Source organism: Gracilinanus agilis, chromosome 6, assembly GCF_016433145.1.
Source record: "Gracilinanus agilis isolate LMUSP501 chromosome 6, AgileGrace, whole genome shotgun sequence".
NCBI classification, from domain to species: domain Eukaryota; kingdom Metazoa; phylum Chordata; class Mammalia; order Didelphimorphia; family Didelphidae; genus Gracilinanus; species Gracilinanus agilis.
The window spans coordinates 267838294-267864845 of record NC_058135.1 but is presented as its reverse complement, the minus strand read 5'-3'; the positions used below and the strand labels follow the sequence as shown (position 1 = coordinate 267864845).

At 46.6% G+C, this 26552-nt stretch overlaps 1 protein-coding gene across 1 annotated transcript in view; it reads right to left on the bottom strand.

The window, feature by feature from the left end:
• Positions 1-26552, bottom strand: part of HSD17B12 (hydroxysteroid 17-beta dehydrogenase 12) — a 162838-nt gene that overhangs the window by 16084 nt on the left and 120202 nt on the right. The window contains exons 5-8 of the mRNA XM_044681335.1: positions 20357-20421; positions 19476-19520; positions 10616-10650; positions 433-514 (exon numbers count right to left, since the gene is read on the bottom strand). Coding sequence (XP_044537270.1) covers positions 433-514; positions 10616-10650; positions 19476-19520; positions 20357-20421 — 227 coding nt within the window. The remainder of the gene's footprint in view (positions 1-432; positions 515-10615; positions 10651-19475; positions 19521-20356; positions 20422-26552) is intronic.

Genomic DNA, 26552 nt, shown 5'->3' with positions numbered 1-26552 from the left:
AATTTTGTCTTTTCTTTCCAGCCCATTTGAAAATGGACAAGAATAAATACATGAGGAGTTAAAATTTCATTAGTATGGACATTTAACTATTAATTATTAATTGATTAATTTTATTCATTAATTAATCCATGATTGATCATGAATAAATTAATAAATAACAATGATATTAATATAGATCACAATTAATCTATGATTTAGTAGCTAAATCCTGGGGGATCCTCCTGAAACCTCAAACATTAAGAGACTTGGTCCAGGTAAGGGTCAGAAGTGGGATCTGAACCCGAGTCTTCCTGAACCAAAGTCTAGCAATCTGTCCACTCTGCTATTCTTCCAAGAATGAAACCTAAGAAAATGCAAACTTACATCATTTTAAAGTAATATAATGTCTTTTGCAGAATATTCTATTAACTTTTTTCCCCACAGAAACTTTACCTTGGTCGCGGAGTAAATAGTCAATAATGGAGTTGGCAACATGCCGCTGGCAGATGAGATATTCAAAATTGCCCCTTTCGATCTAAAAGGAAGAGGAAAAGATAGACTAGGTAAGAATGACAATCACTCCCATTTCAATGTTTACTTTATGACTACTTTCCCCAGAGCAATGCTACAAAGTTTGCAGTGTAAGTCCTGGCCTCTTCATTTTATGATGAAAAAGCTAAGGCTCGCAGTGGCTGGTACGAGAGCACACACAGAGGCTACTTCTTAACTCTTGGTACAGGCAATTATCAGTTTGAAACTTCATTTCATCACTACTTACACAGATTTAAACTGACCCACAGTCCTTGCCATAGCAACACCTTTGATATGTATGCCTGGGCTTTTGGAGAACCACAACTTTACCGATAGCAGCAGCCATTTCACTGAGATGTGGCTGCATTCACTTTTTTTTTTTTTTTTTTTAAACCCTTACTTTCTGTCTTAATAACAATTCTAAGACAGAAGGGCAAGGGCTAGGGTCCACTCACTTTCTTCTTCTTTTTTAACTTTTTCAATTACATGTAGAAACAATCCAAGGAAATAAAGTGAAAGATGGCATGCTTTGATCTGCAGTTAGATGCCAGCAGTTCCTTCTTTGGCTGGGGAGAGCATTTTTTATCGTGAATCCCTTGGGGTTACCTTGGAACCTTGTTTTGCTGATAACAGTTTAGTCCTTTCCATTTGATCATCATACACTATTTCTGTTACTATAGGCACTGCTCTCCTGGTTCTGCTCACTTCACTTTACATCAGTACAGATAAGTATTTCTGGGTTTTTCTGAACTCATCCTGTTTATCATTTCTTATGGTGCAATACTATTCCATTATATACAAACCATATATAATGTTATATTTAAGTATATACTGTAAGATTAAAATTAATATCCAATAACACCAAGTATTATATTTTATAAGATTTATTAATAATCACTTGAAGTAGAAGAAATAAAAAGACAAAAGTAAAAACCTGAGTAAAGAGAAGTTTTCCCAGCCACGCACGTGGAGAAAAAAAAAGAAAGGTGAGGTCACACACAAACTTTATCTCCAAAACGTAAGGACATAATGTGAGAATGAAAGTGGGATACTGGGAGAGAGAGTCCTGGGGTGCAGATCCTAATTTTACAATACAATATACATACATGTATTCAATATATACGTACCACAACTTATTCAGCTATTCACCAATTGATGGATACATTCTTAGTTTCCAATTCTTTTTGCCACCAAAAAGAGAGCTGCTAAAAGACTTTTGTACAGTGGCAGCAAGCTAGCTCAGTGGATTGAGAGCCAAGTTGAGAGACAAGAAATCCTGGGTTTAAATGCTTCTAGTTAAATGTCCTTAGGGAAATCATTTGACCTCCATTGCCTAGCCCTTACCACTCTTCTGCCTTGGAACCAATACACAATACTAATTCTAGAATGGAAGGTAAAGGTGTATTATTTGGGGAGCAGGTATATTACCCCCCCAAACTCTGATCTCTTTAGGATACAAATACAGTAGAGGTATCTGCATTCCCTTTCAATTTCTGTCCCATTTGCATAGAGGTGAAATCAATGATAATTAGCACCTAAGGGTCTCTGTCCAAGGAGGGAATAATCAGTACTCTAAGATGGTCTACTTCTTCCACTGGACCTTTGAATTCAATTTGTGGGGCTCAAAATCCAATGAATTTTCCATTAAAGCCTGCTTCCTCTGAACCATTTGTACGTTGACTGTAATGGGAACAATGAATGAACTGCGTACTCCCTGGTTATTGCTATCTAAGTACATTTTACTAAGCGAGGCATTTTACATAGAGTATCTCACTGAAATCTCACCATGACCCAGGAGCCTTATGAGTGTTGTCCCATTTTACAAATAAGAAAATTGAGGCTCAGAGAGACTCGGCAATTTGCCCAGGGTCAAACATCTACTAAACCTCAGAGGCAAAACCTGAAGCCGCCTGTCCTGTGGCTGCAAGCCTTGGGCTCCGTCCGGGGCCCTGCTGAGTGTGCGGCTCCCTGACCACACACCGATTCCAAGGTGGCCCCCGGATGCCGCGTGTGGCAGGGCTCCAGGCCCACGCCATGAGGCTCCCCTTCAGAGGGGTAGCCTGAGCTCTGGACGCTCACTCGCTCTCGGCGGCTGGTTTTCCCCATCTAGCCGCAATCCCCACCTAAGCAGAATGTGGGACATCGAGGCAGCTTCCATGGCGCAGGCAGACTCGGGACTCTGGCCTAACAAGCGAAAGGAAGGACTGGTCTGTGCCGAGTCGCCCCCAGGACCGAGGAGCCCACGTGGCCCTCCCCAGGCCCGGGAAGAGAAGGAGAGACTCTGGATACGACCTGCCATACAACAGATGGCTGCCTGGGCACAAGCAGGAGTCCAGCCTCCTGGAGGAAGAGTTAAGGGACCTCCTGCTCCCCCTAAAATGCCAGACTACAAAGCAGACAGGGTGCCCAGGGATAAAGCAGCAAGCTTTAAGGCAAAAGAAGCCTTTGTCATTGTGAAGCGGATGGTATCATTTGTGTATCGTTTATCATTATGAAGGCTGACCAGGGTCTAGCATTCAAAGCCCATCAGGCTGCCTGGCAAAATAGGGCAGCTAAGGGACCCGGAGGACAGAGCATTGGGTCTGGAATCAGGAAGACCCGAGTTCAAATCCAGCCTCAGACACTTACTAGCTGCGTCACACTAAGAAAGTCACTTTGCCCTGTTTACCTCAGTTTCTTCCTCTGTAAAATGAGCTGGAAAAGCAAATGGCCAACCACTCCAGTATCTTTGCTGAGAAAACTCCAAATGGGGTCACCGAGAGTCAGATAGAACTGATCGACGACATGAATAGCACTACATCTTTACTATGTGGTAACTCTTTTGGGGGGAGGAAGCCTTTCATCTCATTTATGCTAAAGAGGAGTGTTGTTTTGGGGCAGGTATTTCGCTATTGTAGAGTACACACTGTAAGAGGATCAGTGGGAAGAGCTTTGGGAATCCATTCCTTGGTTCAAATCTCAGCTCTGCTATGAGGTTTCCTTGCCCTTTGATCCCTGGACAAACCATGAACCTTCCTCAGTCCTCGGTTTCCTCACATATGAATAAAGAACATAAATAGAAGGTTAATAAATTACAAACACACACAAAGCAGTGAAAGCCAAGGCGTTTGTCAGGAAGGGGCCCAGCAGCTGAGGGATCAGGAAAGGCTTAAAGTTTGGGGCCAGGGAGGGGGACTTTAAAACAGAAAAGCTTCTATTTGGTCAGAGGCCACAAAAAGCAGCCACAGAAGCAGACTAGACAGGAGGTGACATAATCAGGTGGAAGCTGAGGAAAATCATTTGAGGAGCCTCGTGGACGACGGACTGAAATGGGGAGAGACACCAGGCAGAGAAAAGCAATGAAGCCTTGAGACCCGAGAGAGACAAAAGGAGAAGTGGGAAGATTTGGCAATGGCCTGACTATGGGGATGACAACTCTGGAAAGATGGGAGCACCTCTGAAAGGAACAGGAAAGAGAATGAGCTCTGTTTTAGACATGGCGGACTGAGGTGTTTCAGGGAAATTCAGTTTGAAACGTCCAAGAAGCAACTCATGACGTGAAGCCAAAGCTCAGGGGAGGGACAGGGCTAAACAGAGGGAGATGAGAGTCCATTCTTTGGGAGTGGAGGTAGGTGCCAAGAGAGAACATAAAGAGAGAAGAGGGGCAGGTGGGCCCACATGTAAGCTGAGAAGTGGACGGCAAGGAAGCCAAAGGAGACGGAGGAGTGGGCCAGGGAGGAAGAGAGAACCATGAAGTGAGAGAAGAACCAGGAAGAGAGGAGGGCCCACAAGATCAAGGGCAGCCCATGACAGGACAAAAATGGTGAAGGGAAAAGCTCACCAGCTTTGACAATGAAGAGATAACTGGTAATTCTAGAGAGAGCAGTTTCAGTAGAATGAGGAGGTTGGAAGCTGGATTACAAAGGGCTGAGAAGTAAGTGAAAGGATAGGATGCAGAGACAAGAAGTGGGATGTAGACATCTTAGGAAGTCTGGCTGAGAAATGGGGACGAGAAAAAGACAGAGATGGGGGGAATGTGGCTTGAGTGGAGGGTAGAGGAATGGAAATGTACACGTGGGGAAAGCACATGTAAAATCTCTCTCAGGTTGTTCACCAACTCGGGAAGGGGGAGAATTTGGCTCCAACTTTTAAAGAAAGGGTTAAAATTGTTTTGTTTTTTTTATGTAACTTAAGTAAAAATTGCTGTTAAAAATGGTCCACGTATAACGTTCATCTTGTTGAATTTTATAATGCACTCAATATTATCAGGGATTTTTTTATGCCTCTAAAATGTAATATGTGATTGGATTACCTGCAAATTTGTTTATTTAAAGTAAAAGTATCTAGTGAGGTTTCCCAAAGGATGGGAGAGGCCTGGGCATGTGTGAAAGCAGTCAGGAAGGAAGCAGTTGACACAAAAAAGAGGGAGATTAGAGAGGGGGAGAGGACAGGGTACACATTGTGCAGATGAAGGTGGGAGGTCACAGGCCATGTGTGGAGCGGCTGATCCAAGCAACAACCACCTCTGTCAGAGTCTGAGGGAGAGAAGGGGAGGATAGAAGATGACAGTAAGGGTGCTGAGAGAAAGAGAATGGAGGAGCTCACAACGAAAGGCCACAAACAGTAAGATCCTCCCCAGGGAAGAGGGAAGAGGTATGGAGAGTGTCAGGAGAGAAGAGATTTGGAATCGCTTCTGGGGGAGCCTCCTGGAGGGCGCTGTCCCTGCTCCCACAGCTCTGGACCTGCCGTTATCACCCTGCTGACTCATTCTGAGGCTGCAGACTGCCTGCTATCTCTAAAGAACTGCCGTGTATCTCCTCCTCTTCACGACCCCTGGACTTGGGCCAAGCCATCCTTGCCATTCCTCATTGTACGTGTGGATTTGGGGTAAATCAAGGATAACTAAACACTCATCTTTGAATTGACCCCATGGAACTCTGAGAGAATTCCATCTGGGAGGGGCCAGTGAAGGAGGGAGTTTGGTGAAAATTCTGAAGATTCTAAACTGCCAATGGCCAACTGCCAAAAACTCCTGAGAGGACATTCAGCTCTCGGGTGGGCTTAGGGTGGATGGTTGTGGGTGGCTGGGAGGTTCTGGACAGGAATTTAGCTTTTCTGAACCCCAAATTCAGAAGTAACCTGGATATTTCAACAGCAAAACCCTGCTACTGACTTCATTGCTAATGAAGAAGAAACTGAAAGAGTTGTGCTCCATAATAGGCCTTAATGCCCAGACTCCGGAGGGAGAGGGCACTTGGGGGAACCCTTCCTTGATCCCTCTTATGCCCTTTCCTTGCAGTTATCCCCTGTTTGCTAGATAATGTTAAGGAGAGGATATTGTGAGGGGAGGAAGAGTCAGTTTCTGAGTCAAAGCTACAGAAGAAACCAGAACTGCTCTCTCATTGTGGGGTTTATAGTTGATAGAGAAGTTATCCCTGTACCCTCCTTCCTCATAAATCCTCAAACATCCCTCACCCTGTTATCCTGAATTCCTTCATCCTTATAATAAATCTTTATTAGTTCATTAGTGGTAGTTTGGGGCCGTTACTTTGTGAGGAGGAAGACTGATCTTGTGGCCGAGGGGAAGACAAATACCAAACACCATCCTGAAGGATAAAGCCACTAGAACTGAGGAGGGGGGAGGCTGGTCTCCCTAGTGCTGGCTTTGAGGGGGGATCTAACCCATTAGGGTCACAACAGATCCCCAACACCTCCCTTTAACATCCCCACTATAGCTTTGCCAGTTGAGAACCTTTTTGAGTTTGTTCCCTCATAGGTCTTCCCTGGGGTGGGGGTGAGATAGCTGATCTGGCCCAGTGAAAGCAAACAAGGGGGGAGGCTAGATACTCACCCCATTTTACCATCAAGACTCTCGTCACATACATCACAGCTTCTATCCCATTTTGTCTCCATCCTCTGCACAAACAACCTTTGTGCTACATGTCCTCCCTTCCTGCCTCTACTGCTTATAATATCTCCCTACCCTCAAAGTTGCCCAAAGCTTCTAAGTCATGAAAGCTCCCTTATTGTCATGAGGACGGAGATGATGCCTGCCTAGTGCATCTCCAGGTACAAGATCCAATGCCACTGGGAAGCCTTCTGTGAATTCCAAGGCAGCCCACACAACACGGCGCTCTTAGTGCCACTGCCATTACCACTGCTCTCTGATTCAATTCTCTTTAATTTAGCTTGATAACTGTTGGGCGCCTGTGGATGTGCAAGGAACCATATAGGTCCAAAGGAGACAAAAAGAAGGTCCTTGGCAGCTCTTAAGGAGCCCCATTACTGCCACATCCTTGTGGGGAAAAGACAAGAAAGAAGTAAATATCAAATGGAAAAGCACTTGGTCCCCTTCCAGGCTCAGCTTCATCCTTCTCATGCCACTAGTCATCATTCTATGTGCTTGACTTATCACAGGAGGTGGGTAAGAAGGGCAAGGTGGGGGCACTCACATAAGCACGGTATGTCCAAGATATCCCTATCTATCAATGACCACTGAGCTAGGGCCACCACAATGAAAAATGACCCAGTGGCAGCCCTGAAAGGGCTCAGTGTCTCACTGGTGGGGGTGAGGGGGCTGCACCGTGCACAAAGGTAAGCATCAGAGAAAGTAGAAGGTGATGAGTTTACAAAGGAGAGCCTCAAAATGCTCTAGGCCAGTCTCAGGAGGGAGAGAATACTCTGAACGTGGGAAATCAGGAAAAGCTCCAAAATAGCACTATGTGAGCTGATCTGGAGACGAGGAAGGCGAGAGGGCCAGGCAGGGCAGGCTTGGCTGGACCAGAGGGTAGGTGAAGGAAAGAACTGGAAATGCAGGCTGAGCCAGATGGTGCAGGGTCCTAACTGTAGGCTACATCGTTTACTTCACTGGTAAATGGGAGCCTCTGAAGGTTTCTGAGTGGGGGAACATCATCGAACTGTGTGATGTGGGTGCTGAATAGAAGCTAATGACAAGAAGGAGGGCAGGTGCAAGAAAGCCCGTGCCATGGGGCTTCATGTCAGTCCTTGACCAGGGAGAACACATATGTGTGCTTTCAGGAAATGACATTATTGAGTGGAAGCAGGAGACAAGAATCGGTTCTGGCAGGTCCCCCACTAACACTATCTCAGATGGATCCTACATGCAGGCCTCAGACCATGGGAGGAGTCTAAGAGCTCCAGAGTCAGCCATATAATGAGAACTCGCCATCCCAGTCCTTATTCCATATAAATGCTGCTTTTTCGATGAAAGTTTGCAAACATTTAGCAGATGAAAAAGCATCACCAGTCCCCCCAGCCCCCTAATGTGTCATAATGCCACCTTAAGCAGTACAGGAGAAAACAGGCTATTTTTAGCTTTTCCCAAGTTACTATGGCAACCACCTCCTGGCTCCAGCTGTCCACAATGTTTACAATTCCAGGGAAGTGGGGAACTGGAGCTTCCTCGATCATGTAATTATGCACCTTCTACTTCTGCAGCAATGCTGCTGAGACTCTGGCTGAGTGATCACTTGTCTCAAGGCTACTGTTCTGGAGGACTGGACGTTCTGTTATCTCAGACTGAAAACAGAACAAAGACAGCACAGAGGAACAAAGACAATTTCTAAGGGATCTTTCTATTGCTCGGAGGTGTTACCCACTTCAGGAGCTTCAACTGCATTGAGGATGCCCTTTAAGGGCAGAGCACAGGGCAGGCTGGAAAGGGCTGGTGGGACAGCATGGTTCTCTGCCTGGTAAGGGAAGGTGGAAGAGAAAATGTACGGTCACGCTTTCCTCTTCAGCCAATGCCTTGTTCAAGTTGTCTGCTCTGTATTCCTCACTGGTCCTTAACACTGACTGCAGCAAACCTGGCTGAGCCAAGCCTATGCACAGCTGTTGGGCTCTCCCCCAACACCCCCTTCCATTCTTCCTTCTTCTTTGCCCAGGAGCCCGCAGGGATTCTGTGCCAGATCAAGTCTTTCCCCTTCAGTCTAGTAGTAAAAGTCCTTAGGAAAGCCATCCATCCTTGCTTCCAAGTCTACTCAAGACAGTTTTTGTAGCTTTCTCTGTTCTTCCTTTAACCCAAGTTTCTTAGTAAAATTACTCTTCAAAACCTCTAATCTGCTCATGAATTTGTCTATGGCAGTGATTCCCAACGTGGGCGCCACCACCCTCTGGTGGATGCTGCAATGACCCAGGGAAGTGGTGATGGCCACACTTTTTTTGTATTACATTCTATTCTGAGTTCAATAAATAGTTTCATAATTCCCAGGGGGCACTAAGTAATATTTTTTTCTGGAAAGGGGGCGGTAGGCCAAAAAAGTTTGGGAACCACTAGTCTACAGTGTATTAAAGAGGTATTTCCACACCCAGGCAGGTCCCTGAGAGGCAGGGACCTATGTCTGCTGCCAAAACTAAGCCTAAAGGGGAGATGAGAATGAAGGGATAATCCCTGAAGGAGGGCGAGAGCTAGACACACAAGAGCCCCTTCCCTCTCAGGACCACTACTTTGCATTTTCTATGAAAGCAAATAAGGTTTCTAGTGACTCGGGGATTGCCTTTACTCCTAAAACATTAAATAGACAAACTCAAAAATGAGGTAAATTTGGGTGGCACTGCTTTTAGACCATGGATCACATGTCAAAGCTAGAATTAACCACCTAGTCTGGGAATATTCAACCCATTTGTGCCATGGACCCCTTTGGCCATCTGCTGAAACCTAGGGACTCCTTCTCTGAATGTGTTTAAGGAAAGAAAACAAAGCACATAGGATTATAAAGGAACCCAATTATACTGAAACACAATTATTAAAATGTGTAAGAAACAAGTTCTTAGACCCCAAGTTAAGAACCCCTGATCTAGTCCAAACTAGGTTAAGGGGAAATAGCTTCTCCTCAGGTCTCCTGGACAAGAAAGGCCCCGAGGAGTCTTCCTGTGGGCTGCTAGTCATCCTGTGCTGCTCACTGACCTCATTAACCCCTCCTAAAGGTCTTTTTGACTTTGACTAAGAGTTTGACCTCTGCCCTTGGCCTGTCTGTCTTGTCCAGACCAAACCAAAACTCTCAAGCTGTACATCAAGACTAATTCTCCCCTTTGGTGAAGCTTGCTTTCTTCCCCTGATATTCTAAATCACCATCTAGACTTTGTCTTCCTAGTAGTCACGGGGCCTCAATGGTAAATGCTATCCTTCGCTCATCTCTTAAACTTTAAAGTGTCCTTGTCTTCTATTTCCTTTTCTTAAACCTTCGCCTTCCATCTTGGAATCAATATTGTGTATTGGTTCTGAGGTAGAAGAGCAGTAAGTGACTTGCCCAGGGTCACTCAAGAAGGAAACATCTCAGGCCAGAGTTGAACCTAGGATTTCCTGTCTCTCAAATCCCTGAGGCACTTAGTTGCCCCTCTTCTTCTGTTTCCAAAGCCCATGATACTAAGCGGTTGTCTCCTGTCGGCAGGGTGGGGTGGTGCACAGCAATGGCGGCTGATATAGCCTCAGATCCCTGAATAACCAGGTGCCTCACATTACATTATCAGCCTCACCAAAGTTTCCTGTGATTCAGGATCCTCAAGCAAAGAACTGTTCCATGAGGATGTTCTTAGAGTATGTGGTACTCTAAACAGTAAGACTCCATCATGGAATTTCCCATCAGTGTAGGGCCATTCCATCAGAATGGGATTCAGCACAAATCAGGCCGGGAGGCCTAAGAAACCTTTTTCAGGGTCTTTTCCTTACAGGGCTGACTCCACACAATAGGACTGTTCCGTGTTATGCTTGGGTGTCATGTTCATCCATTCTCCTTGCTGGAATTCCAAAACATAAGCCTGTGTCTAAGCTAAGAAAGCCTAGTGATTTGGGTTACAAATGGAGAGGAGCGGTATTCCCAGGAAGATCCCAGGAACCCTAACACCCCCTCACAAGAGCAGGTTATTGAGTGAGTGGTGGTGACTCAGACGGTCGAGAGAAGCCACCTCAGTCTGGAGAAGGGGAATAAAAAGGGAATCAAGTGGGAAAGGCTTCCACCAGCTGATGACTCACACACCATGGCCGTGAGTCACCTCCAAATGGAGGCTAGGTTGATTAGTCACCATAATGAATTTTTCAAAGAAAGGATTCTCCCCTATAAATAATAAGGAACTCTGTATAGTGTTTGTGTGTGAGCTCATGACTCACCTTTTCACCATGCCAGGCAGCACCAACTGTGTCATCTGCAAAAGAAGAAGGAAAACAAAGCATCTGTGATAACTGAGGATGCAAGCAAAGGACAAAGAGGGGCAAACAGCCGTGCCTCCCCCCAAAATAAAGGGAATCAAAATCCTCTTCCCATCGTTGTTTATTTTTACGTGCTTTAAAGCATCTGGCTATGTATGTGCAGGATGCATAGAGGAATCTGATGAAATTATTGGAGATAGCGTTGGGGATTCTGACAGTGAGCCAGTATGAGCTGGGCCAGAAATCTAATGAAGGTCTAGAGATTCTGAAATAGGATGGCATTTCTGGTGCAAAGGATACTTCTTAAAATCTCTTTTTATAAAAGGGTCCAGGCTACCATAGGCTTACTGGTGTTGTTGAAGCTTCACCAGCTCCAGAGCCTTCCAAATGTCTTTGATTTTATGGGATTGTCCATTTTCCTAAAACTTGTCAAAAAGCACAGGCCAACAATATCTTCAGATTACCTTAAGGTATCATAAAATTAATTTCTTATTATTCTATCCAGAAAGGAAGAAAACTCTAATAACTAGAAGCAAAATAACAATTAAGTAGCTATAAATCCATAATAGCTACTTGATTAAGGCCAAAATTCAAATCTGTGGTTTCTCAGGACTTCCTAAATAACAATTGGTTCTATGAACAAAGAGCACAAGCATGCCTCGGGCTGGGAGGGGTTCAGACCCCCCTCCCTCAGAGCCCCTCTGCTAGCAGGTGCCAGTGAGAAGAGGCAGTGCTGGGTTCCATTCACTGAGGCTCCCGACAGCCCCCTCATCACATGCAGGTCACCCTGTTAGTGGGGAAAGCTAGAAAGCCTGGGAGTACCAGGACTACCTCCTGTGGGCACATCAGAGATTAGGTTCTCTCTCTTCCTCACTGTTTTGCCACATGAGGCACTCAAAATAGTTATTTTTAAAATTCCATCATCATCCCGAGGAAAGGCCAGACTCCATGTGGAGTAGCTCACCTCTAGAGAGCGAGGCCCCCTGAAGGACAGGGGCCGACCTATGGTTTGATAAGGGACGCAGAACTGCTGGGAAAGGAAGCCACTCAAGTGTCAGTGCTTCCCTGAAGAACCATTCAGAGAGGTCAGATGCCTGGCCTGGGGTCACACAGCAGAGGTACGACTCGAACCAGGCTCCCCTGACTCTGAGTCGGGATCTGGCTCCACTACTGTCGCCATGAGAAATTATTCTATTCAGCCACTACTCCACTCTGCCTGCTGGTAGAGGAATTATTTTCATCACAGAAATTAGCCAAACTATCTACTAAGGCTCCAAAGGGATTATTTTTTAATAATGATAATATCAACTCACAGAGGAAATCAGAGTCGTCTATAATTACCGGCTACAGTAGGTGTCCTTTGCCCTCCAGTGAAGCCTAGGGATCCTTGCTCAGAACCAGTGTTTTTAAACGCATACAACAAAATACACGGCATTACAAAGGGAACCGATCACCCTGGAATCAAGTTATCAGAATAGGAAAGAATCCAAGTGTGTGGGTCCTGGACGAAGGCAGCATTTTGGGCAGGCAAGTTCCACCATTAAGAAGAAGAAACTGGAAGACCCTAAAACCAAATGGTCCTAGCTCAGATTTCTCTCCCCTCCATGGCTGGTGAGCAAAGGGAGCCCCTGGAAGCCGGTGCGAGGTGCAGAGCGCCTCTCCGATGGCCCCAGTGTCAGCAGAGAGCCATTGAGGAGAAACAGTTTTTTCCTCCTTATTGTTCGCTGCCCTCACACCAGATTCCTATCTTAAATCTACTCTACTTTGATATTCCAATGTGAAAAATAACGGAAACCTCCAAGTCACTCAGATCCAAGTTCTTAGGAAACACTTCCTACTTTTCCAGGGAACTTGTCTTTACTCAAGAGGCTGCGGTGGCGAGGAAAGAGGACCACTCTGGCGGCCAGGAGTCGAGTCAAGGCGCATTAAGTGCCCACGGTGTGCCAGGCATTGTGCCCTGGGCTGGAGATACAGGCCTTCAAGGAGCTCCCAGGCTAATGGGGAGAACAACAGGAAAGGATGGTGCCCAAACAAGAGCTCCTGGAGCCAAGCCTCAGAGGGAAGGCTCGAGCCATGCGAGGAAGCCTGGCCAAGGCAGAAGGTGAGAATTTAGGAGGCTCTTGAAGGCAGCTACAAGGCGGAGATGAAGAGGGAGAGCATTCCAGGTATGGGGAAATGCTCAGCCAAGGACCAGAAATGGCAGTCAGGAGAGCAGGGACATCAGGTGGAGGGGCACAAGGTAATATAGAGGGGGCTTTGAATGCCAAGCAGAGGGAGAATATTTGAGACAAGGGAGCTAAACAGTGGCAGCAGTCCAGGCATGAGATGATGAGGGTCTACCACAGTGTCACAAGAGACAGGGATGTGGATAGGAGAGATGCTTCAAGGTAAAATCAACAGGATTTGGCAACAGATCAGATATGGGCAGGCGAGCAAGGACAAGAATTCGAGGATGACCTTCAGGCTGTGAGAACCCAAAGGCCTGGGTATGGGAGCCAGCTCTCCTCTATCCTTTGGTGAGGAGGCAGTACACAGGTCAGAGGACAAGAATTCCAAGCACCCCTTGGCCAATAGGTGAGCTCTGGGACCTTAGGACAGTCACACTCTCTGCAGTCTAAATGTCCACATCTGTAAAATGGAAGTCAGAGAAGAGGACCTCAGGATGTCTCAGCTTTAAATTTTGACCTCTGATTATTTGTGAGCCATTCACCAGACCTCTGGGAGCTTTACTATTTGCCTCATCTGTGGAAAGGAATACTAAAATGAGACCATTTTCCTCACAGTGTTGATAGAAAGCCCTTCAGAGACACAATTTAGACCAAACAAAGCTCTGGACAGAATAGGCTCCAACATCATTAGTGGGTCAAGAGCCAAAAAACGCCATAGCAGGAGTTTACCCATTGTGTGGGTAAACTAAAAGCTAGGTGGTGTCATGGATAGAGTGCCTGGCCTGGATTCAGAAAAACTCATCTTCCTGAGTTCAAATCTGGCCTAGTTGTGTGACCTGGGCAAGTCACTTTACCTTGTTTGCCTCAGTTTTCTCATCTGTAAAATGAGCTAAAGAAGGAAATGGCCAACCTCTAAAGTATCTTTACCAAGAAAACCCAAAATGGGACACAACTGAAACTACTGAGTATTGTCACCATCATTGTAATGTTAGGTTGTGATAATATTACTGTAAAATGAGACCAGTCAAGACAACATTATATGGAATGACAGCTTAGAAATAATGTGAAAAATAGTTATTACTATAATCTTAAGTGGTTCAAAAGTCGTAATTCCCACTTCTATTGTGTTTTATCTCCTTTTTAAAAAATCATTTTTCTTGTATATTCAACATAAACGTCATGGATTCAGTAGGCCCATATTATATGGTGGTCTCTTTACCACAAAGGTATAGTGTCAGGCATTTTCATTAAGCTGTCATAAACATTTTATTTGTAACGGAAAGGCATCAGCCTATATCATCTCTAAGATGCCATTTGGTCCAACCTATAACTGACCCCAAGTCCTCTCTATGACTGAGCATGACAATCAACAGGCCTAGGGATCCACTCATTACCTTGGGGACAGCCAGGGTCAAAACTCTCTTCCCTGCCTCCTTGTCTTATTTGAGTTTTGTCCCCCTATCAGAATATAAACTCCTTGAGGGCAGGATGCCTAATCCAATTGTTTCACTTCTGTACTTATATTCCTAGTGCACAGGAGTGCCTAGCATTTAGTGTATGCTTAACAAATGTTTATTGATTGATTAACAAGAAGCTTACTATTGACCTGACAGCCACTGAAATGGTGATAAATGAACTGGATCCCAGGAAAAGTCTTTGATTCAATCAGATTTAGAATTCTTTGGGGTAAATGACAAACAAGCAATCACGTGAGGCCTTTGTACCCAGACACAGGCTCTTCCAAAGCAGTGTACAGTCTGGCTGAAAAGCTCTGTTTCTATTCTCTTTGCCAAAGAGAATGACTCCCAGGACTGCAAAGAACAGAACAAAAATGGGCAAAAGAAAGTAGATAACCAAGGTAAACAAGGAAATAGTAAGAGAATGCTTAACCGTCCTTGATGAAATTGAGTTGGCTGGCTCCGATAACTTATCTCCTTGGGTAATGGGAAAAAATGGCACACGGGAATGCTGTACCACTTGCAGTGACATTTGAAAGACTGTGAAGACTGGGGGAGGTAATACAGAACTGTAGAAAGGCAAATGTTATCCATAATTCTCAAGAAAAAGAAAGAAAGGAATCTGCTATCTATAGGCTAGCAAACTTGGCACCTTATAAAATCCTAAAACATATTACTAAAGAGATGGATAGTGAACATCATAGAAAAGAAGAGGTGATTGCAAAATGCCAACATGGCTTCATCAAGAACAGTTATACCAGACTAATTTATTTCCTTTTCTGACAGGGTTACCAAACTGGTAGATCAAAGGGATGCTCTATGAATGGTTTCCCTCGATCTTCTAATAACATCTGATAAATGCTGGAGGGGCTGCTAGAAACAGGTACATTAATGGCCTGAAACTGGAGCTGTGATCTGGTCCAGCCATTCTGGAAAGCAAACTGGAACTCTGCCCAAAAAAACTGCTAAACGGTGCATAATCTTTGACTTAGCGATACTGGTACTAGAACCAAGACTCAAAGAGATCAAAGAAAGAGGAAAGGGGTCTATATGTATGAAATCTTTTTTTGTTGTTTTTTTGTGGTGGCTAATGCCAGAAACTGAGGGAAGGAAGACGAAAAACTCGAGGGCACGGATGGACACGATGACCCACCATAGTTTCAGAGGACTAATGATGAAACACGCTCCCCTGCCTGCAGACAGAAGTAATGGACTCCACGGCATAGAATGAGGAACACAAGTCGAAAGAGCTTTAGGAGGCAGCAGGCTCCCCTCGTTACTGGAATCCTTGGCGGGGGGGGGGGGGGGGGAGCTGTTTTGGACAGGCATTGGATCAGGTGGCTCCTGAGGCCGCGTGGAACTGAAATGTCGTGACTCCTTGCTTTCCCAGGAGAAGCAGTAACAGAAATAGTCCTTTCCTCGTGTCTACGGAGACACTCATTAAAGAATGCACTGATGAGGAGCATCCCTTCTCCTTCGTCCTCGCTCTGATCCATGGGTTCCCTCGAAGTCAGAGCTTTGCCAGCTCAGGGCAGGGCATCGCACCTGGCCACAAATCAGACTCTACGCCAGCCAAGTGAGGGAAGCCGGACGACTCGTGCCTCTCACTGCACTCTGCGTCCTGGGCATACGAGGGATGAGCCGCCGGACACTTCCTGCCCTCCCCAAATAAACAAGGTGCCCAACTGCTGGAGACGCGGCTCCGGCCCAAACAAGGAAGGATCGAGTCATGTCATTTGGAGTCGAGAGTTTCTTAGAAGTAAATGCTTTATGACAAAGTAGTGGCTGGATTCATGACAAAATAATTTTTGAAATTCCTGTTATAATAGTGATCTGAAATCAGCTGGCAATCATGGTGCGATCTGAGGACCAGTCTGTGCTAATGCTAATGAGGCAGCAGCCCTCCTGGAGTCACCCCAGGGCGGCCCAACACACATTACCAGGAGCACCATTTAATTAGAAATTCTTAGAAGCCTATCGTGAGGCCTACATCATCCTTCCTGCACAGGAGGGTAGAAGGCCTAATGAGATCAAGTTGGTAAGGTGCTTTGAGATCCTCAGGTGAACCACCAAGGGCTTCTTTGTCATTCCCTTTCTAGCCATCAAGAGGCTTTGTAGTAGGAAGCAGAAGGCCCCCAAAGGCCTCGCCCCCCACATGCTACAAAACAGAACGTTTTCCATGGGCTAGCCTGCATTTCCTTGGAGAGCCTAGAAGAGTAGGCAGACCTCTTGCAGTGAAATCCTTGTTTTTCATACATAGAAAAGAAATTCACTTTTTAAAGGAGAAAAACCACCTACTCATTATTGACTTAGAATGGGTTTCTGATGCCTTTTATTTCCACATCCAGGTGTTTCTGGGCCGTTTTCTCCATCCCCTCCCCCAGCCCCCTTTAGAATTAAGAGAAACCCACCACAATTCAGAAGAGCACACAGAGCACCCTGGGGAGCTCGCGGCAGAGGAGGAAGACACCGTCCATTCTCTGTCGGCCAGGACAGACGTGTGTGTGGAGCTTTAGAGCGTCGTCACCAATGCCACCTCAACGATGCTTTTAGGTTGTACAAAGGGCTTTCTGAAAGAATCCTGAGAAGTGGTGCATGGATCGAATCTTCGCTTTGCAGATCAGGAAGCAGAGGCTCGAGGCTCAGGGAGGTGAAGGGGGCAGAGGAGGGTGGAGCGAGGCTGGAGCCTCCTGTCCTCATGCCCAGGGTTCTGCCCTAGCTGGTGCCTGACACCGAATATGAATGCCCACACGCATGCGCTGACCCATTAGAGATCACCGTCCACGTATCAGCCTGCTCAAGCCCCAAATCTTTCATTTGAAAACTCCAAGTGAAACAACAATAACCCATACATGGCCTGGCCCAGCTACGCGACTCTGCCAAGGCGGCCCAGGGCGGCCCAAGTGTTCTGTTCTCAAGCTCAGCCATTTCGCCTTCGAGACTTTTCAAGTCATCAGTCTGAGTTTTTGCTCAATAACGTGCTTTCCCCAAAGTCGGCTTCTGTCCCAACTGTGAAGCTCTGCGGTGGCCCCTACGTTTTCCATGGAGGCCGAACCACACTTGTGTCCCCACGTGAGCCCTTCTTCCATCTCGGCCCTGCTCCCACCTGGTCCCGGGGGTTCCACAATGCCCCTCCTCGGGGCTACACCATTAATGGCGGATTACAAGATGAATTCAGAAGGAAGCGGGATAAGCATCTCTTCGGGAGAGGCACTGGTGTACTTGGGGAGCAGCCCCGAAGGGAGGAGACGAGACGTTCAGGCTCCAAGCGCTGGGCAGAAGGACTCCCCCAGGCCCGGGCCAGCCTCCAGGGCAGCTCACCACCCTCTGCTGGCTCGCTGACCGCTCCCGGGCCAGCGGCCACACTCAGCCACCCCTCAGTAAACACGTCTCGCTGGTGCCAGAGCTGCAGGGACGACTGACGGAGGCGCGCACAGAGTCCCCTGAACTGAGTCCGGCACGAGGGCGGCCACACTCGCCTCTTTCTGCTGGTGTCCAAGCCTGCACTGCAGCCTCTCCCAAATGCAACCGTGTGCCCAGGGCAGTCACTCAGCACTCCAGAACAGGATGGCATGGAGCCCTGCCCTGGCACCGAGGGAACAGGGCAGCGCCAAGCTCTGCCTCGGCCCTGAGTGAACAGGGTGGTACCGAGCTCTGCCCCTGCCCTGGCACCGAGTGCCCTTCTCTGGCTCTCGTGGCACCACAGACTAGATCCTGGCTGCCGAGGCCTCCTCCACGGCTGCCCACCTGGAGGTGACCATCCAGCCCACAAGGCTCTATGGAGCCTTCCTGGCTGCTGAGCAGAGGACAGATGAGTTTTCTGGCTCAGCCTGGGAATGGGCAGACAAAGAAGAGGCCAGCCTGCCCTCAAGGAGCTTACACTGAGCGGGGAGGAAACGTCTCCATAAGAATAAGCAGAACAGAACGAGGGAACATCAGTACCAGGTTGTTTGGTACCAGCAATAGCTGGAGGTAGAAGGAGAGAGCGGCAATCAGGGAAGGCTTCATGGAGAAGGAGGCTTGCCTTGGGTCTTCGAGGATACAAGGGATTCCAAAAGATAGAGAGGAGGAGGAGGAGGAAAGGCATTCCAGGCACGAGGGCCAGCCTGAGACGGCCTCATGTTCAGAGCGAGGACGCGGCTGAACTCTCGGAGGCTGCCGCAGGCACAGCCGATGGAGTCAGGAAGCCGAGGCTCCACCATGAAAACTGGGACAATGACCGCCCGAGAGTGGGAGTCCGGAGGCCCGAGGGCTCCGGCTCTCCAGCCCTCAGATGTCCACTTTCTGGGACCGGAGAGGACAGTAATGGGCTGAGGGGGCCCCGGAGCCTCCCCCAGGAGCCCTCCTGGGCTCCAGGCTGCCCTCTCTGCCTGGGGCAGTCACGGGCCAACGTCCACTCGTGTTCTGTGCCGGGGCTCCATGACCCCCCGGCTCCCCGTCCAGGCCTGCTCTCCTGCCACTTCCTGGCCCAGGAGGGCCTTCGGGCCTCTGAGCTGATGCCAGCCGTGCATGGGCTCTGCCAGGGCCAAGCGGGCCGGAGGGAGGTCCAGAAGGAGGCCCGCAGCGGCCTCGCCAGCCTCAGGGGCCCGAGCGCTCCGGAGCCACGTGCCCCAGAGACGTTGAGGTCATCGTGGCGTCCTGGTGGAGTGCGGCCCGGGGAGGCCGACTGAGGAGCCCTCAGACCGCCGAAAGGCCGGACTCGTTAAGAGTTTTGTATCCCAATTCTCCGGCTTAGTATCACCCACAGCTGCCCAAGGGGAAGGCCCTCCACGGAGGAAGCTTTGTTTGTTGAGTGAATGACTGACTGAAAGAAGAGCCACCAGAACTAACCTGCTCTTGTCCCCGGTCCTCCTGCCGCGCTGCGGCCTCGCCCTCCCAGCTCTCTCGGCCTCCAGTATAGCCTCGAGCCTCCGCCCCCCCCCCCCCCATGGGTGACAACACTTAGCCCCACGAGTCTGGCCTCCCTTTGGGTCACAACGAGAACAACCCGAAGGCTGTCTTCCTTTCTGGCGGCCATGCCTCGTGGCACGGGCCTTGGCACAGCGACCTCCCCGAGGACATGGGCCTCAACCGGGCGGCGGCAGCCTGGCTCCCTGCGGGCCAGCGGCCATGGCTTGTGGCGCCCCAGCTGGGGCCTCTCCCTGTGCGGGAGCAGCCAGTCAATGGCATCCGCGCATGAAGGGAGGCGCCGCTTACCTTGCACACGGAGAAGATGTTAATGTTGATCAGCTTGCGGATGGTCTGCAAAAAAAGGGAGACTCGTTACGTGCCCAGAAGTCACGAGCGGCGCGTCAGATCTGGTCCGTAGAAAAGGGGGCCTGAAGGTGGCCCTGAGGACGGGAAGTCCTCCAGGGGGGCGCACAGGAGCGCCAAGGTGAGGGGCCCCAGAACTTAACCTTCAGCTAGCTCGCTCGGCCTTTCCCTGAGGCCCACCTTGCCACGGGAAGTCGGCGGAACAAGCATTTTAATGCCCATTTTAGAGGAAACAGCGGAATACGGGGGGGGGGGGGCACGCTGGCTCTCCTGCGGCCGGCTCTGCTTGCGCTGACCTCACGAGAGAGCTGCTCTTACCGCAATGCAGGGTCCCTGCAAGCCGCCCGGGGAATGGCCGCCCGGGCCTGGACGCCTCTTCGGGAGAGCCGGGCTCCCACTCTGACTAAAGGGGACGGCGGCCAAGAACGACTCCCTTTTCTGTTCGGCCCCTGGATCTGCGCTGTGGGGGTGTCTGACTGGTCTTGATCGTGACTGTAATGACGGATGACCAGGAGAGAGCCAGGACCAGGGCCCGGCCACAGGCCTCTACGCTGCACTTGGGCACCCCCGAGAACCGCTGACCGCGGAGGGTCCAGGCAAGTTCAACGCAGACATTCCGAGAGGTCCGTGAATCCCGGAATGCCTGGGAAGCCCGGCCAGAATGCTCGGAAGCCCCCGAGGGTTCGAATGAGCCTTCTCTCATGGACTTGGGCACGCGGCTCTCCCTTCGAAGAGCACAGACGCAGGAGGGAAATCTTTCCTACTATGTTAATGCTAGCGACTGTCTCTGTCCTAGCCCCAGAGAGGTTTTAAAAATAACTTACATTATCCAGGTCTGGAATATCCAAAAAGTACTCAGGATACTCATATGACATTCCCACATTGTTCACTGAAATGAGACAAAAATATTAGTTGCTGGTTTGCTTTCATGTATTTTAAAGATTCTTGAGAATGACAGAATGAACACCCTAAAATGTATAACACATAAAGTGACCTAAACTAGGTCAGCAAACTAAGCTTTGTTGTACCTTCAGATTGCTCTAATTCCTAGAACAACAAAAATGGAATTTTTGAATAGCAAGAAAATTCAGTGTTTACGGTTTCATCTTTAAATGCAAATACGTGTCTCTGGAATTTCTTTTAAACTTAACACCTTTCTAAATAATTCTCAGATTTCTAGATGATCCATTACATCCTTGATTGGTGCTCCATTCACTTTCCTGTATGTATCTGAACTCTTAAATGACAAAGTTATCCAAATACAGCACCCCCCGCTCCGGGCCCCCCCCACACACAGCTAACGTTGCTAACTGGCTCCCTGAGAACCTGACATGAAGGAAAACATGACCGTGCTTAGTGCCTGGTACCTGGCAAACATCTAATATTTATTGACTGACTGGCTGAAAACAGGCAGTTGGATCTCCAGGAAATGAGGTAATGAATGGTTAATGTTGTCAGTGGCCAGTGGTCCTACCAGTAAGGTTGGGATATCAGGCAGGAATGACTTTTTTCTAAGAACAATGTAGTTTTCAAGCAACAGGATGTGGGACATCCCTTCCACTTTCATCCAGTACCACATTAACAGGACATATATATATATAAAAACAGGATATAACAGGGGGGCAGCTGGGTAGCTCAGTGGATTGAGAGCCAGGCCTAGAGACAGGAGGTCCTAGGTTCAAATCCGGCCTCAGCCACTTCCCAGCTGTGTGACCCTGGGCAAGTCACTTAACCCCCATTGCCTAGCCCTGTAACAAATAAAATTAATATAGAAGGATATATATAAAAGATATTAGGGTTTAAAAATAAAAAAAAAACAGGATATAACAGAGTGGGGGTAACTAACAGAAATCAAAGAACCAAGTTTAGTTAACAGAATGATTAGAAAAAGGAAAAGTGTAAGTAGATAAAAGATAATGAAATCATGAGCTAAGAGTCCTGGCAAAGAAAACTTGCCAGAGAAGCCCATAATAATAGCCATAGTCCCAAAAGATTCAGCATGATGTGATAGAGAAAACCCAGCACACAAAGACAGAAAACAGAGCTGAGACCCACCTCCAGCATGGTGGGCAAGTCATCCAAGATGTCTAAAGTTTTTTTTTTTTTTTTTTTTTTTTAAATCTGTAAAGTGAGGATAATCATCACCTGCCTTCCCTACCTTTTAGGACTGCTACAAGAATAAAAGGATGAAGGTCCTGGGATCAAAAATTTGGCCTCAGACACTCCTAGCTGTGTGAGTCACTCATCCCCAACCACCTAGCCCTTACCATTATTCTGCCTTGGAATTGAAAAGGTAAGGAGAAGGAAGGACGGGAGGGAGGAAGGGAGGAAGGGAGGAAGGGAGGAAGGGAGGAAGGAAGGAAGGAAGGAAGGAAAGAAGGAAGGAAGGAAGGGCCAGTCAAGATCTGGACCCAAATCTGGGCCTCTTTGAACTGCTCCCCACTGTCTCATACCAATGGAATCACAGGGACATAGTGCCATGGATCCTCGATGGACTGGCCTTCAGGGGTCAAAGCTCACACTTCCTTTTAGAATTGAGGAAGCTAAGGCCCCAGGAGGCTAAAGTCAAGCAAACAGCAAGCAACAGAGTGGGAATTTGGGCCTATTATAAATTATTAAGTATAAACATTAAGCCACTCTTGTTACTAGCACCAGAGTCCAAGCATGTAGAGGAACCCCAAGAAATGGTTTGTACATTCAGCCTTAGGAAAGCCACCTGGTATCCAGGCTCTCAAGAGTTGACTTACAAAATTGGGGTCAAAGTCTTTGGACAGAACAATGCCTAGATGCTCAGGCTGACAAAAGAAAAAATGTCATCAAGGCGACTTTCCCAAGGAGAAGGAGAAATTAAGAGTTTCTAATCTGCCTAGACTTTCCTTTTAGTCACTAAAAAGGGTTCTCCAGCCAAACATAGTCTCCAGATTCCATTCTGGAAGAGAAATGTGTATAACACACCACCCAGAACTAGACTCATTGATGAACATCAAAGGAGTCTCTCTTGAACCTAGGCACAAACCTGGCAAAATGCTTCCAGCAGATCTCTTTGCTTCCACTTTGTCACATGTAAAATGAAGGGGGCAGATTCAAAGTGGCAGTGCAAAGGCCCTGTCAGCAGCATGAATGGCTCTTAAGAAAATGCCAGGCTTGGACAGAAGCATCACCATGCAGAAGGGACAAGGAGACTCCTCGTCCATTGAAGAGGGGTGACTGACTCCCTCCCAAGACTCCACATCTGGCCCACAGTTAACCTGATACCTTTTCTCTCCCTTCCTACAAAACAAGTCGCATTGACCGTATCAACAACCAAACCAACAGAAATCACATGATTATCTCAACAGATGCAGAAAAAACCTTTCACAAAATACAACACTCATTCCTATTGAAAACACTAGAAAGTATAGGAATAGAAGGACCTTTCCTCAAAATGATAAACGGTATATATTTAAAACCATCAACAAGCATCATCTGCAATGGGGATAAATTAGAAGCCTTCCCAATAAGATCAGGAGTGAAACAAGGATGCCCATTATCACCTCTATTATTTAGCATTGTACTAAAAACACTAGCAGTAGCGATTAGAGAAGAAAAAGAAACTGAAGGTATTAAAGTAGGCAAGGAGAAAAAAAAAGTAGGCAAGGAGGAGACCAAGTTATCACTCTTTGCAGATGATATGATGGTCTTCTTAAAGAATCCTAGAGAATCAACTAAAAAGCTAGTGGAAATAATCAACAACTTTAGCAAAGTTGCAGGATACAAAATAAACCCACCTAAATCATCAGCATTCTTATATATTTCCAAAACAAATCAGTAGCAGAAGGTAGAAAGTGAAATTCCATTTAAAATCACCCTAGACAATATAAACTATTTAGGAATCTATTTACCAAGACAAACACAGGAACTATATGAACACAACTACAAACACTTTCCACACAATTAAACTAGATCTAAATAATTGGAAAAACATTAATTGCTCATGGGTAGGATGAGCTAATATAATAAAAACGACAATCCTACCCAAATTAATTTCTTATTTAGTGCCATACCTATCAAACTACCAACATTTTTTTTCACTAAATTAGAAAAATTATAACAAAGTTCATCTGGAAGAACCAAAGATCAAAAATATCATGGGAATTAATGAAAAAAATGTGAAGGAAAGTGGCTTAGCAGTACCAGATCTTAAATTGTACTATATAGCATTGGTCAACAAAACAATATGGTACTGACTAAGAGGCAGAAGGTAGGATCAATGGAATAGACTTGGGGTAAGAGACATCAGCAAGACAGTGTATGATAAACCCAAAGAGCCCAACTTTTGGGACAGATTAGGTTTGGATCAACATCTCACACCCTACACCAAGATTAATTCAGAATGGGTGAATGACTTAAATAAAAAGAAGGAAACTATAAGTAAATTAAGTGAACATAGAATAGTTTACCTGCCAAATATATGGGAAAGGAAGGATTTTAAGACCAAGCAAGAGATAGAAAATATTACAAAATGTAAAGTAAATAATTTTGATTGCATTAAATTAAAAAGGTTTTGTACAAACAAAACCAATGCAACTGAAATTAGAAGGGAAGCAACAAACTGGGGAAAAAATCTTTATTAACAAAAAACTCTGACAAATTTACAAGGAGTTAAAGCAATTGTACAAAAAATCAAGCCATCCCCCCAATTGATAAATAGGCAAGGGTCATAAATAAGCAGTATATTCAGATAAAGAAATCAAAACTATCAATAAGCACTTGAAAAAGTATTCTAAATCTCTTATAATTAGAAAAATGCAAATCAAAACAACTGTGAGGTATCACCTCACACCTAGCAGATTGGCTAATATGAAAGCAAAGTAATAAATGTTGGAGGGCATGTGGCAAAATTGGGACATTAATGTATTGTTGGTGGAACTCTGAATTGATCCAACCATTCTGGAAAGCAATTTGGAACTATGCCCAAAAGGCTTTTAAAAACTGCCTGTCCTTTGATCCAGTCATACCACTGCTGGGTTTGTACCTCAAAGAGATAACAGGGAAAAATATGTGTACAAAAATATTCATAGCCATGTTCTTTGTGGTGGCAAAAAATTGGGAAATGAGGGGATGCTTTTCAATTGGGGAATGGCTGAACAAGTTGTGGTATCTGTTGGTGATGGAATACTATTATGCTCAAAGGAATAATGAACTGGAGGAATTCCATGTGAACTGAATCGCCCTCCAGGAATTGATGCAGATCGAAAGGAGCAGGTCTAGGAGAATATTATACACAGATGTGGATAAACTGTGGCACAATCGAATGTAATAGACTTCTGTACTAGCAACAATGCAACAATCCAGGACAATTCTGAGGGACTTTTGAGAAAGAACGCTATTCACATTGAGAGAAAGAACTGTGGGGGGAGAAACACAGAAGAAAAACAACTGCTTGATCACATAGGTTGATGGGAATATGATTGGGGATGTAGAAACTAAATGATCACCCTAGTGCAAAATCAATAATATGGAAATAAGTCTTGATCAATTATATATGTAAAACCCAGTGGAATTGCTCATTGGCTATGAGAGGGTGTTGGGAGGTAGGGAGGGAAAGATCATGAATCATGTAACTGTGGAAAAATATTCTAAATTAATTAACAAATAAAAAATTTTTTAAAAGCCAAGTTGCTCTCATTCTCATGTGCCCCTAAAACCCAGAACTTCTTTCTGAATATTCCTGGTTCCTTTGCCCCATTCACAAGAAAGCATTCCCCTCTGAAATGTCTACAAAAGCAGAACTATCGGTGGTGACTTTGCATTTGTGTGAGCTGGAGCAACTCCCTGAACCTCCCTGGGCCTCTGTTTCCCCATCTATCAAAGGAGTGGGCTGACCTGAGGGGTCTCTCCCAGTACCTAATCAATGACTTTAAGAAGCCGCCATTTCACGTGAGTGAGTAATCTGCCCAGCTCTGCCAACTACAGCAACTCTAGACTCAGCAGCTCAGCAGCCTCGATTGCCTTGTCTGAGACACAAATGCCTGTGGCCAGCACAGGGATGGGCCACATCTCTGACCAGGCCAGCCCTCGGAGGACCAGTGGGTCTAGCCATCATCGCCATCTTCCTTGCTGCTAGGAGCTCGCAGCCTGCCACTCATTCCACCTCTGACTCGACTCTGAGAACAGTAATTAATTTGATTCTGCCAATGTTCCTAGTAGGTCATTACAATCTGCTCCCTCCAGTGTCTCCATTCACCATCCCTGTGACCCCTCGAGCAGACCAGACCTCCCTTCCAAGGCCCTTGATGCTCCTCTGTGTCTTCTGTCCCCTGGCTGTGCCACGCCTGTCTCTGTGCCCAATAAAAAGAGGAACATAAATGCCAATGCACTTCCACAGGCAGTCCAGACTTCAGGCTTTACTTGTAACAAGGGGGCGGCATGATATGGTGACGAGAAAGCTGGGTTTGGGGTCAGGAAGCCTGGAGCGGTGTGACCCTGGGCAAACTGGAGCCTGCACTTCCTCTTCTATAAAAGAGGGATAATAATATTGGCACAATTTAAACCTCAGAGATTACTAGGGATATTGTGACCTTTCATGACGATAGCAGTGTGAAGGCAAGCTTAAGAAGTCCTACTGGGTGAAACCTGAATACAGCATTTATTTTCTTCTTCCCTGGAGAAGGGGAACCCTCATATCTTCATTTTACTTAGTCAAACAAAATAAATCCCCACATTGGCTGTGTCTAAAAAAAGCATTCAGGCTTTTTGAACTCTTACCTTCTGTCTTACTGTCAGCTCTAAGACAGAAGGGCAGCAAGAGCCAAGCAATGGGGATTAAATGACTTGCCCAGGGTCACACAACTAGGAAGTGTCTGAGGCTAGTCTGGAACCCAGGGCCTCCTGACTCCAAGCCTGGTGCTCTACTCACTGTGCCAGCTAGCTGCCCCACTGGACACTTTTCATTGTTTTTTTAAACATTCCTCATTTAACAGATGAAAAAAAAAAGGCTGAGGGAAGTAAAGGGTCTGCATAGGCAACTCAGGCCCCGGC